General features: G+C 42.5%; 2 protein-coding genes across 2 annotated transcripts; one reads left to right on the top strand and one right to left on the bottom strand.

The window, feature by feature from the left end:
- The first annotated feature begins 3,004 nt into the window (after positions 1-3,004).
- On the top strand, positions 3,005-5,113 carry msx1a (muscle segment homeobox 1a). The gene is made up of 2 exons (XM_020086329.2): positions 3,005-3,560; positions 3,815-5,113. The coding sequence occupies exons 1-2, from the start codon at positions 3,128-3,130 to the stop codon at positions 4,231-4,233; spliced, it is 852 nt and encodes a 283-aa protein (XP_019941888.1). The 5' UTR covers positions 3,005-3,127; the 3' UTR covers positions 4,234-5,113.
- Positions 5,114-11,180: 6,067 nt separating this feature from the next.
- On the bottom strand, positions 11,181-13,368 carry cytl1 (cytokine like 1). The gene is made up of 4 exons (XM_020086548.2): positions 13,033-13,368; positions 12,899-12,943; positions 12,166-12,312; positions 11,181-12,067 (listed from the first exon to the last, which is right to left on the bottom strand). Exons 1-4 carry the CDS (start codon positions 13,177-13,179, stop codon positions 11,966-11,968), a joined length of 441 nt encoding a protein of 146 aa, XP_019942107.2. The 5' UTR covers positions 13,180-13,368; the 3' UTR covers positions 11,181-11,965.
- Positions 13,369-13,868: the final 500 nt, after the last annotated feature.

Here is a 13,868-nt window from a genome sequence, read left to right as displayed (position 1 = left end):
GGAAAAATCACTGACCGGCACCAAGTGCAAATATTTTCTCCTGAAAGTGTCTTTTGACATCCACACCCCCTATAATGTCTTTACAGTCTAAACTGACAGGGCTCGCATGAAAGGGGTTAAGACAACTTTGAGAGGAGGCAACAATGGGCCTTTGTGTGGAGTCCCTGCCTCTTGACTGCAAATCAAAGGTAGTTTATAAAAGTTCAATAAAGGCCCGATGAGGCTGGAGGTCGTTTTGTATCGCAGCTCGGCCCTCATTTGTTGCCTCGGGATTTCAATAAAACGCGATGGTAATCGTCTTCTCCATGGCACATCAGTCTTCTTTAAGGCCACTGTTTGGGATGCTAATTGCCACCAACATTGTTTCTCAGCACCGCTGTCCCTCTGTTCCCCAGACAAATAGACTGGAGACAAGAATACTGCAGCAGCACAGAAGTTCATTCAAATCACCTCCTGGTCGAGATAATCAAACAAAATTATCAATGAGAGGAGACATAATAATAGACAACTATTATTTTTGTGGTATTACGCATCGATTCAGATACTGAGCAACTGAGCGTCTGAGCAACTGAAACTTCCAGATAACCATTTTTGCACCACGGTCCTCAAACCATAGAACACTGGAGCGTGCAGAGGTAGTAACAGTAATCACAGCCCTGCAGTGTTTGCAGTCTGATTATGAGTCTCTGAAGGAGCAGGCCTGCACATCCACGCAAAGAGGAAAAACACAGCAGGCCATGCGCTGTGGCCACACTTGACCAAAACAGCGCGCGTTAATGCGTCTCATGTGTGCGTATTTGTGTTTACGCAGGCTCGTTTAACGATCGGTGTAGATGGGACGGGTTAAGTGTCTGAGCCCCAAGCAGAGAGGGACTTCAGACGGACGTGGGAGCCCAGAGACTCCCGGTGACTTCAAAGCTTTTGGAGCAATGGCACTCGTTCCAGGTTAGAGGCTTTAAGTGTTTCCAAACACGCTGCAGCTGCAGGCGCGCGGGGCCTGCTGCCTGCTACCTGCACGCACACACACGCACGCACGCACGCACGCACATACACATACAGACAGACAAAGGGTCTGCGTCTGAGGAAATGATAAATTAATACTTAAGCTGCGTCTTAAGAAACCAAGCGGAACCTGGTTATCTGCTTGGCTGGCTGCCATTTAAATATGAACGCGTCAACCGGAAGTCACACTGTTGTTCAAGACACATGTTGAAAGGAAGCATCAGTACTTTTACACGCTTATTTTTGGAAACTACGAAGCACAACTTATAAAATCAATCAACATGCTCAGCCTCATTTCTTTTATTTCTTACGCTAAACTCATGCAACTCAACTCTCATGCATTATTTGTTAAATCATGATAAGGCCTACCTTGTCGTGTCATCTATAGATTTTTGTCATGCTTACATAACAGTCGAGTCCACAATGTTAAATCACTGTGTCAACTTGAATATTAATCACATTGTTCCAGTGCATGAAGCATTTAGGGCGTTTCGACCAATCAGACCACGCCACAGAAAGTTTAAGCTTTACCAGGCACTGGCTCAACTGAGAGGGGTCCGCGGTACCCCCGTGGTCCTGGAGGTCCGGGAGCTTTATTATGATTTCTCTGAAGGTTACAGCGCAGAGTCTGAGAGTCAGTGATGTGAAGTCTCACACTCACCCAGTCCTGCACAGTCACATTACAACAGCACACACCTCCTCACACTGGGATCATGTGGTCTAATGTGTATCTCGGGAAACACTTGCACCGAGGAATCCTTTTCAGACAGGCGCTCTCTGAAAGTAACGAGCCGGCGCTGACCTTTTCTTCTGAGGCGCCTACTATTACACCGACCGTGGCGCTCATTTGAATAGATGGAAATGGCGTGCGATCGGCTGAGAAAAAGCTAATTTTTCAGGCTGAATGGCTCAGTGTCCCTGGGCTAGGGCGGGTACGGAGGAGGAGGCGGCGCTGCGCTCTTGGTGCGGGTTGAACTTTTTCAATAGTCTCCCTAAAAGTCGAGCGCTTTGATCCGGCCGCTGCTGGCGCCTAAAAACAACATAACTTGTCTGGCCATTAGGATGACTGACAAATCTTGACAGATTGTTTATGCCTGACAATTAGCGACGCCTGAGAACTGACGACACCGCAAAACAGGCAACATGGTTTCATGTCGTTCAAGATTCCTGAAGCATACTTTGAATGTAAAAATGGACTGCAACATTTGAACTGCGGCATTATTTAATCCAACTTTAAGCCTGCATCCAATGAGATAATGAGATAACCCACTTTTATAAAGATGTAGTGATATATAATATAAGGGACAATAATGACAATAAGAGGAGCATAATGCGCGTAATGATAAGGCACAGAAGGTAGAGCCAGGTAAATCAATGACAGTCCTGGGTTAAATCCCTCCCTGACTCCACGCTGTCTCCTCCCCCTCGCCCCCAGACTCCACAGAATTTTGACATTAATGGATGTAGTCAAAGAGGGAAAAAATCCCAATGACCCCCCTCCTTCTAAAGCCGGATAATTACCCCTAAATGACTCCGAAGGCCTGTGTGTTTCAATCTGATTAGAGCCCTGCAGCCATCAATAAACAGCGCGCTGCGAGAGGTTCAGCACATAAAGACGACCAGTAAACTGTTGTGCAATATCCCAAGATTCACTGCTGAGTTATCAGGTGGGTCCAACTGAAAAAAAAGCTTGTCCAAATGTTTGGGACAGAAAATGTATCAGAGATGTTGTAATCATACAGTGGGTCATAATAGAAATCATGGACAGGGTTTAGCCTTATAGGGTTCAAGGCTGACCCTGTGCGTAAAAGGATTATAACTGGAGGATTTAGTCTTGGAATTAGTTGTGTTTAAAGTTGGTTGTGTTTGAAGTAACTATTGTTAACTTTCCCACTGTGATTTTTTTCCTTTTTTTTCGGTGTCTCTCAGGGGCCAGCCCATCTCACCCCTGATTGGCTGCCTCTCCATCCACGCCTGCCTTATTATAGCCCTGCACTCCAATTTGGTCACATAAACATGAGGATACCGTCACCTTAGGGCGCACTACATGCAGCAACTTTTCTGAAACTCCTTCGCGATACCCGAGTCAACCGGTCGCTTTCCCACCAGTGCCAGTCGGACCTGTATGGCCCCATCGATCGCCATGTCAGCTTTGACCGCTGCTTTGAAAACCGAAGACCTTCCTCCCCGCCCGGCTCTCCTCAGCAGAGGCGAGATGCAGACCAGCTTGAGTCCCGCAGAGGAGACCAGGAAGCCCAAAGTGGCGATTCTGCCCTTCAGCGTCGAGGCACTGATGGCTGACAGGAAGCCAAGCAGAGAGTTGCCATCTCCGGACGCCATGTCCGTGGCCGGGACGTCCCAAGTGCTGGGGAAAAGCGCACGGATGGGCTCCTTCGGGAGTCTGGATACTGCACTTCCTGCTTTGCCCATGAGCTCTTCGTTTTCAATGGGAGAGATCATGAACATGCCAGAAGACGTGCTGATTAAACCCGAGAGCCCGGACAGTAACGACAGGTCTTCATGGATACAGAGCCCCCGTTTCTCTCCTACACCTCCACGTAAGTTCTATGGTGTTAACGCTTCGAATAGATTCGAAAAATAAGTAACAGCGTTGGTAAATATAACTACAATATGTTTAAATTTATGTTCTCAGTCTTAAATAAATCGGGACTTGTGAAGACAATAATTTCTATTAGAGTTATTGAGTGTTTTATGTGATAACTTTGTACCCGAATGTATTTGTCTTGCGTGGATTTTGGCATTACGCGCAGTAATGCAGTGGTTTAAATGAAAGCGTTTTGTCTTATTGCAGGAAGGCTGAGTCCTCCCGCTTGCCCTCTGCGAAAACACAAGACGAACAGAAAGCCCCGGACCCCCTTCACCACGTCCCAGCTGCTGGCCCTGGAGAGGAAGTTCCGCCAGAAGCAGTACCTTTCCATCGCCGAGCGCGCAGAGTTCTCCAGTTCCCTCAACCTGACGGAGACCCAGGTCAAAATCTGGTTTCAGAACAGGAGAGCCAAAGCCAAGCGGCTGCAGGAGGCAGAACTTGAAAAACTGAAAATGGCAGCTAAGCCCATGCTGCCGCCAGCTTTCGGGATTTCCTTTCCCCTCGGTGCACACGTCCCCGGGTCCTATGCAGGGTCGCACCCATTCCAGAGGCACTCGCTGCCGGTTTCCCCCGTGGGACTGTACGCCGCGCACGTCGGATACAGTATGTACCACCTGGCTTGACAGGGACGCAGGACGAGGGGTAGAGACTACTTTGTGACATCCCCAAAGCGAGAGGTGGGGGAACAGTTGGACAGGTGAGGTGACACTAGTAAATACAGAGGCATCCTGGAGGTGAGCTCAGTGTCACATCTGGTCTGGGGACCAGGAACTTCTAATAAATCCCTCTTCTGAGGACCTTGAAGTTTATCCACTTCTCGTGACCTCGCCAGTAAGTTCACACACTGCAAAAACAATCCAGCTTTACTAGTCATTTAATTTTATCCTTTAAATCAGTTTTGTCAATGGATTTAAAAATAATAGTAGCAGCCATGAACGCAATGATAGTAGAAATCTGTGAGAATTAAAAGAACGACTTTAAAGTGGGTGTTTTTGTGGTACAGAAGTGGAACAGCTCAGCACCTGTAGGCCTATGATTGATCACTGATGGACAGTTAAGCATGGACAGCAGGCTGTGCGCCACAGACAGAGATAGCCCACTCTTTGCCTTTTATTGCGACTTACAGCACCTATAAAGGTATTTTTCAAGCCTCAACGAGTGACAGACTATTACGCAGCTGGATATTTTGCACCAACTAACCAATGTTGGGTTTCATTGCATTTGTGGGCTGCTGCAAAAAAACCACACTTTCATTTTTCTGCATTCATATCAGTGCGTAACGTAGGTTACTGAGCCCAGTGTCAATGATGCTCTTTGAGAATTTGGAGAACCACAGCATTTGTTTTTCTTTTTTTATAACAGCACTGTCTGTTGTCGGATGATTCCCTTCGGAAGGGATATGTGTACTGTAAAATAATGTATATTTGAAGAATATCCTCATTTATATTATGAATATATTTGTGACATAACTTAATAAATTGTTTATTCCTTTTTCATGAAGAAGTTGTTCGTTTTGACTGACGTGACTGTTGCACCAAAATTTACCAAAAATCTAATTGTGAAAATGTAAGTTTTACCATGATGGAAAAATATAAGGAAATAATTGGTATTTTGCAAACCATTGCCCATTTACGAAGATATTTCCGGCTTTTGTGAGGAAACGAAACACGATTATTTGAGAGAAAGCGAAAATGAAAATTTAAATGAGGTCTGTTTAAGCAAGAAAAAAAAGAAAATATTAATAATACTGCTGCTTAAAGATTTATATATGATTAGTCTTTTCAAATTTCACTGATATCTAAAGGCCTCGTGTCACAACATTGAGTCTGTAGTGTCCAGCATTTACATGCAGACCTCTCACTTTCTGTGCTTACGCAAAGACGCACGGAGCTCGCAGAGCATGGTGCCCTGTGAATTTAAACTTGTGACATGTTATTTTGGTGGAATGTATTGCTACAGCTGTTGCCTATTGCTTTGAAAAAAAAGGAAAAAAAAAAACACTAACCTAGATTTTGTTGGCGCCAGAAGAGTTTGGAGTGGGTGGGAGGGGTGACAGCCAGTTGTGCTGACTTCAAAACACACCGATAAATACTGGAGATTGCTTCTCCGGGGTTTAAATAGCTTGTAAACAATCCACCAGAGTGTCATTACAGGGCGTTTAGGGTGTAAAACGAGCCAGGTGACACCCCATCATGGAGAGCACAGGGCGCTCGGGACCAGTGCGCCGATCCACACACAAACATGTTTCACGACTGGAGCGCGTAAAGAAAATATTTGAAGCTCCTGGGTGATGACCTTAAAGACAAATGACAAAACAAGCATCAGATAGGCTGTGGGGAAAATTACAGGCCAGCCTGCAGCACGTTTAAAGGCTTTCTCCTGACTGCACTGCCATTCAGGCAGGGGTTAAATTGCAGTAAAATAATTGCTGTAATGAGCAAAGGCAATCTGCCGCAGACTGAGGCCGGCTCCAGAGAGGCTGTAGCTCCAGGCAAGGCGGAACTTTTATCATTCCTAAAATGTCAACGGGGGACTGGGACGGGCAACAGTGCTCCTCTCTGCGCTGAGACTTCCTCCTGCTCTGTCCCAAACCAGGGCCTGCATCTCCTTTATCTCCACAGAGGTTTTAACTAATCAGTTTCTGATTTAAAATCCTATACTCAATCAATGCCATGCATTTAAATCCAGACGGTTTTCTAAAAGTCTTTACTTCAATCCACGCTGAATCTTCCTCCACGTTTTATTTTTTTATTGAGAGTTGTTTTTTCTCCGCAGCATTTTCTCTATGAGCCAGGAATTAATACATGATCCCTGACAATAAGGTGAAATCATACGGATGAGCGCTCCATCTGAAAGGAGAAGAAACTTGACACAAAAGAGCCAAAGGGGGATCCGTCCATTCTCTTTAACCTCTCCTCATTGTTTGGCACCCTCCTCTCCCCCCCTCGCTCTCTATCTGGCCAGGAGTCACACAGAAAACAAAACTCACTTGTTTATATCATCTGAAAGATCACAGGAGGCTGTTTGACTCTGCAGTCAAACCCTCTTGATCTGCAGCACATAAAGCGGCTCAGGCTGTGAGGAGTCAGCTCAGATAAATGATCTTTGAGGAAGACGATCACTGGAGGTTCCAGAGACTTCAGAAGACTTTCAGATGATGTGTTATTTAGGCTTTTTATAACCTGAATTAAAAGTTAATGGACAAAGTTCGGCCGAAAATAAACTTAAGATTGATCTGGTTTTATTCCTAAATATCTTAATGTGTCCAGGAGATAAGTGATGTCAGAAAAGCGTAAAAACTCAAGATACATGTTATGTTATAAATGTCTTTGTGTCGGAATGGACTCACAAAAATGTACAAAAAAATACATAAACTCGCTTAACATCTGCCACCAGACGTAAATTACAAACAGGCCTATAAATCTACTACATATCTCTGTTAAAACTGTAGGTTACTTCCTTCATATAAATATAATAATTACCTTTTTTTTTCTATCACACATAAATACATGTTTAAAGCTCTATGATACCTGATCATTGATGAAGATTCAACATTGCTATTAGAAATAAATTGACGTTTTTGGTTTCAATTTCTCACGAACTCTGTAAAAAACTAAATAATTGATGGGGCATTTTATTAGACTTTAATTGTAATAAATGACACTCCATATTAATATATATTCATATGTTGGTCTAAACCGTTGCAAGTCACAAAGTCTAATCACGCGCTGTGATTTGATCTAAAATATCAGACAAAGTGCTGCCAGGGTTAATCCAGTCCCTGTAGTAATTGAACCGTTTAGCAAAGTGTAACTGAACCTTTACTAGATAAAACACTAAACACATTATTACTATACGAGATGTGGAGGACCTGACCAGAGGTGACCCTCTGTGTTTCCTTCCAAACACCACACCACCACCTCCTGTTCAGAGGGGGAGTCACAGAGGAGCTGATCAAAGAATGAGAAGGTTCGATCAAAGTCACAACACAGCAGGAGTATGAATATGAAGTAGACATCGTCTTAGCTGGACGCACTTGTTGTTCTTTGGGTAACTTCGAACATTAAACCGAGGAAATATTTATATTTCTTAACACATTTGAACGTGATTTCTGTTATAAATATATGTTTTTTTTTCAATGTCTTATATGTGCGGAGAAAATTATGGATAGATGGACAGAAGCGTTTCACATGATATTAACTCTGTCCAAGCAGCCTCCATACAAGCGAAAAATGGGCCACAACAAATTCGTTCGTACGCAGGAAAATGTTTACTAGTTCAATTTCCATCATAAATAACCACGCACGTACAACCCTGGCACAGCGTATTAAATTGAACGCACAATCATGTTCTTGCTGTGCAACTACAAACATACAGTGTGAGTCCAGCCAGTCAAAACCGTGTGTTGTAAATACTATTAATCATGCAGCATAGAATGTTATAAATCACGGTTCACTCCGAGCACTGATACACATCATCACCGATTTCTTTTGGCCGCCTTCAACAAAAAAGACCAATAAAGCGCAGCCCCCTGCAGAAAACCAGATGTGCTCACATGCAGGGAATTTACAGAAATGTTACAACAACGACATGTTTCAAAAATGAAATGTAATAAGCGCAACATGACGTTGGACTCCATCATGCAGTAAAAGTCAATATTAAAGAAAGGATGTAAATACATTATTGAGTTGGACGTCTTAGTTCCGGGCAGCAACAAGCACATACAGGCCAAATATAGATGTGAACATTTTGTATTATTTATGTAAATATTCTAATATTATTTAATTGTATATTTATTTTAATTTATATACTACATTTTGCTTAACGGGCCTGTATTGTTCAGCAGAGGACAATTATGTTTTTTAATCTTTTTTGGTTTACCTGAATTAAGACTCACACTAGGTTAAAGTTATCGGCGACCAGGTAACATCATCTATTGCCATTGGAAGACTTGAGGTGACCTCTGTTGAATAATTACTGCAAAATGTAAATCCATTGAACAATTGTGGCTTCATTAGGTACATTCAGTGTTGACAGGAGGGGCAGCTTCAGTCTAATACGTGAGAGGTTTGAATCTCACTGTGGGTTGAACTCTACAGCACATGCCTCCATCCACAGCCAGAAGTGTGGAGTGTGTGCCAGTCGTCCATTGAAAATTAAGGGGAAACGTTTTCTTATGTGGACTAATGAGGCAACGTTTCTTTTAAGACGCAATAAAAGCACTAAATGTGATGGGAAATTGCCTGAAAACCCCATAAACAAAAAAACTGAATCACAAACTCCTTTACCGAAACTTTATTGTAAATAGGTTTCTGATCCGTGCTTTACAAGGTAATTTAGTTAAACAAAGCAGAGAATGATTACTGTCACCCTTGGGCTAAATTGTTGTGTTTAATTGTGCAGCATTTAGCATTTTTGGTGCCGTGTCACAGATCATAAAGTTGCTAAACTACGTGGTTGCCTGCGGCTCCAATGCTCTGCTCTCGTTTTGCCTTAATAATGATAATAAGGTGGATTCTGTGGCGCTCTAATGATGATCAATAGGTGCAGGAGTAAAGCCTTATAGCTGCACTGTGGGCTGATCTCTTAACAAGACACATGCTGCTGACTAAATGTTCATTTTTGTTTGGTTGGTCAGTGAGGGGCTCAGACCTGATGGTTCAGTAGTGCAACTACTCAATTCTTGGCACAAAAAGAAAAATGGTCTTGTTGCAACATGGGACAATCAAAAGTAAAACTTCAGGCTGTAAAAGGATTAGTATATGTTGTTAATTAAAAACACCTTCTGCATATGAGTGATGGGGCTGAATAAGGGTGAGTGTTTCAAAGGTCAGCTGAATTTTGTTTCTTATCTGTGAATTGGATAATTACGCCATTACAATATTGTGATATAAGTCATTTTTGTTCAAATTCTACATTATCACAAGTTTGAAATTGTGAATTCTTCCTCTCGTACTGAAACATTACTTTGTCAAAGACAGCTCAAAAATAGTAGGGACATTTTCAACAGCATTGGTTGCAGATTTTACTCTATAGATTTCACTAAGGTGGAGCTCAGGCCTTAATTCCTTTTATCAAATAAAAAGCATACATGAAAACGTTTGAAAATGTATAATATGATGACGCTGTGATGGAGATACCCAGCTGAGGTTGAGTCAGTTCTGAGGGAGAGAACTTTCAAACGGTTCTGTCAGGGGCATAAAGTGATGGAAAACTGTCCTCATCTGATGCTGCAATATGAAAGTATGACAACCAGTGCCACCTTGTGGCACATCAAGGCACCTTCATGCTCCTGGAGATGTACATACAAAGTGATGACCACTGCATGAGGACCCTGCTTGTTCACCAGCCTTCAGAGGTGACACTGCTGTTGTGATATGCTGCACACTAGTGCTTCAACCCTGATGATGACTGAAAACACTTCAGTGGAACATTACCACCAACAGTAGCTCCGTTTGAAAACTCCTGCACAAGTGCTGTCGAAAACATTCACAATGGCCTTGTTCTGTTCAACCAACCAATAGTAGTGACAGTGAGCCAGTTTTCACAAAACCAAGACCCCGAGAGTGAAACAGCTGAATGGAATCCAGCATTATCAGCTTTATTATATATCACACTAGTGTTTCCTACAGTGATGCACTGAAGTTCATTTGTTTCTTAGAAAGTCAACCCAGAAGCAAAAGGCAAAATTCCCACGATTGTGTGTATCATTAAATGTATTGTTGTTTGGCAGCTTGGGAAGTCTTTCAATGAACAGAGAGAGTTGTCAAACGAGTCCCTGCTGGCAACAGCAAAAACTGACTGAGCGTCTAATGACACAGATCTGCCACCACAAGTACATTAAAGTCTCCACTGTTTCATCTTCATCCAGGTATTCGCACTGCACAGACGTGAATGTTAACCATGGACTCAACTTTTTGTCAAGTGAATCATATTAAAATTCTTGATCATGGTCTCATATGAACAGATTAAAACATGGATTAAATTATATCCAGGCAATAACCCAAAAGTATGAGCAACATGTGGTGCATGTCAGATAAAATAGTATCAACATGAAATGAGCAAATAATTTATGAAATGGCAAAAAGCAGAAGGGAACAAACTGAGAAATCAAAGTTTTCAGGTACATGGCCCAAAATCCCAGATACACATTTATATCCATCACAGCAGAACCACACTCTGGGTGCCAGTTACATAGCATTTCCAATAGAGGGCAGCAGAGGCCATGAATAAAACCACGAGGGCAGAGCACCAATATTTATTGTTCAAAAAGCACAAAGCCATGTTTCCTCGTCGGGAGGGTTGAGTAATAATTCAAATTATTTTTGTCAGCCAAGTGCAAATGAATGAGGAAACCATGATTTATGAAAAGCCACATCGTTCACTCACAGTTCATCAGTCACATATTTCCAGACATAACCACTGGCTTCTTTTAGTTTGTAGAGAGAAAATACAATTCTACTTTGACTTAAACTATTGTTAGAGTTGTATTTTAGTCTGAACTGTGACTGAAAAAGAATCAGAGTTCTTCAGAAACTCAACAGCTAAATAAGAAACAGGCACAAGTGGATACATGAACATAAGTTTTATTATATAATATGAGACATACTGTGTAGAGAATGTCATTATAAAGAACTGGTATAAGTGTCTAGTATTTCTATAACAGTTAAGGCTCTATTGTTTCATATGCATTGTGCCTAAGGCTATAAAAATATTATTTTTTGTTGAGCTTCACCCCAAGAAGCAGCAGCACTGTCACAACTTCTCTGGTTTTAAACAACGAGAAAACATAAAAGAATTCTGAGGGAACACACTGTTCAACCAAGGCAACACGTAGGGACATCTAATTCTTACATAACATTTTCAGCCACCATGTTCAACTCGTTCAAAGTTTACAAAACACTGCACAGTGCTCCTTTAAGACACGTTAGTCAGACCAAGGGTTATGGCAACACAACATATTTCTCTTAATGGCATACGGAGCTTTGATCAGCCTTGGTAAGTAAGCAGCCGTTAAAGCCCGGCTCAGAAGCATCTCTTATTGGTTTATTATTTTAAGGTTTTCATCGGCATGGTTGGCATTCAGCAAATTTCCTGTGGAAAGTTCTGCACTACTTGCTGGAATGTAACACACATGTCCTCTAACATGAGTGTGCAGCTATAGCACGAACCAACTGGGTAGGGCATGAAACAGCACTATGTGTCCTGCCAAAACCATATGATGCATTTAATGCACTGCAGGCTGTGGTGTGTATATGTACATGTGTTTGTACGTTCATTCTGTATTTTGTTGACATGTGTTTATATAATGTATATGTAATAGAGGAGTGTATGTTGTTTTCTTTTGTGTGTTTCTCATCTCTCTTCTTGCAGGAGCTGAAGCCTGTCCTCTGCGTAGTAAGGGCTGCTGTGACCGGTATCAATAGCCTCACAGTCATCTGTGAAAAACACCAGGTCCTGCCAATGAAAAACAGAGACATGTGGTCAAGCCACTCAGGCTGGAAAACAAGCCATGTTGAGAACAAAAACACTGCACACTCTTAAGATCTTCTCACCCGATAACAAATCCTGGTGATGATGGTGTACAGGTTCTGGATTTTACGTTTCAGCAGCACCATTCTGGGACGCTCTCTGCAGTGCTGGTTGGGATGGTTCAGCACCACATAGAGAAAGTCACGAAGCTTGGTGGTGACACATGAGTTCTGCAAAGACAAAACTAGAGTTTTAAGATGAACAACATGCAGCATCATCTGTTTTATTCTCATTTTACAAACCCTCAAACAAAACATGGATCATCTTCAGATAAGATGATTAAATCACACAACACAAAAACAAACCAGAAACACAATGCATTGGTTTGATTAGTCTGATACTGAATAAGCTTTGTGAAAGCAAAATGTACAGTTCCTCTCTAGCTGGGGTCATTTTCTTAATTGATTCTGTAATGTATGATCCAGTTTAGCCTTAAATGTCAAACAGGACTTCTGATAGTGGACATTAGTGGTAACTCCCACTGCCTGGAAATCCCCACATTTCGTGATTTTGCTCCAAAGGAACGGTTGTGGTTTTAAACTCTTCTTTATGAGCAGATAATGACAAACACTTTATGAACAGTCCATCTCTAACAAAACTGAGGGTCGATCATCAAAACCAATATCACTTGCACAATTAATTAACAATACATCTCTATATATTAAACTTTTCTTGTATTGCTATTGGTGAAAGTAAGCTTGCGATAAACATACTTGTCCCAACATCACATGCATTACCCCATTGCTTTACACTTACATGCACGTCAAGGAAGATCGTAGGTAGGACTTCAGCGCACGTTTTCTGCAAACCCAGAACATCATCATGAGAATATACACAGAGCGGAGCTGTCACAGCCTGGCGTGCACACTGTCACAGAGCAGCCCACTCACCGTGCGGTGGTACGTGTGGATCTTATCCAGCAGAGCCATGACTTCTTTGCTCAGGCCGAGCGCTCTGGAGTAGCAGGTCGGAGGAGCGCACTCCGACAGGCTGAGCAGGCAGAGGAGGCTCAGCAGAGCGGCCAGTCCCAGCCTCATGTCGGGTTATCTCAGTGAGCTGGTCGGTGTCTGCTTCCAGCTGCTCGTGCAGCCAACACTGAGCCAAACAGTACAGAGGGGACCCGCCGCAGTTTTATGGATGGAAGGGGTAGAAAAAAAAACCGATGGATGATCACGTGGAAGTTCCGCAACACTCGGGGGGAAAACGTTTGGGGGGTCTGCTGTGTTTTTGTGGAGTAAACAAGTGCTGATGACTGGGGGATAATAACACCACCAGATATTTTTGCAAGTGCCCCCCACATGTGTGGGTTGTCAGTTCCCAGAAACATTTTTTAAATTATTATAATTATCAGTGGAAGTCAATAACCTACATGTCAAAAAACAGGACACAAATGAGGGAAAAGTAAAGACTTGGAATCATAATGTTCACATGATGTGATTCAAGAGTGTTTGACAACTTGAAACTATTCATAATCACTTATCAATGTAAGGATTGATCATGAAAGGACTTTGTGTTTGGACACATTGAGATACCTTTTTATATTGAGCACATGGAGGCAATCCTCAAATCGAACCAGTATAAAACAACCACCATCAGGTTTGGTCATGGATGTTTTAGTACAGGTTTTATTTGAGTCTGTTCTTTTTCCAGTAAACCGAGTAGTGGTGCGCAACCTTTGGATGGGAGCCTGTAGCTCTGTGGACTGAAGGCAGTTGTGGAAGAATAA

Source organism: Paralichthys olivaceus, chromosome 2 (assembly GCF_024713975.1).
Source record: "Paralichthys olivaceus isolate ysfri-2021 chromosome 2, ASM2471397v2, whole genome shotgun sequence".
NCBI lineage: Eukaryota > Metazoa > Chordata > Actinopteri > Pleuronectiformes > Paralichthyidae > Paralichthys > Paralichthys olivaceus.
This window is presented reverse-complemented; position numbering and strand designations above follow the sequence as displayed.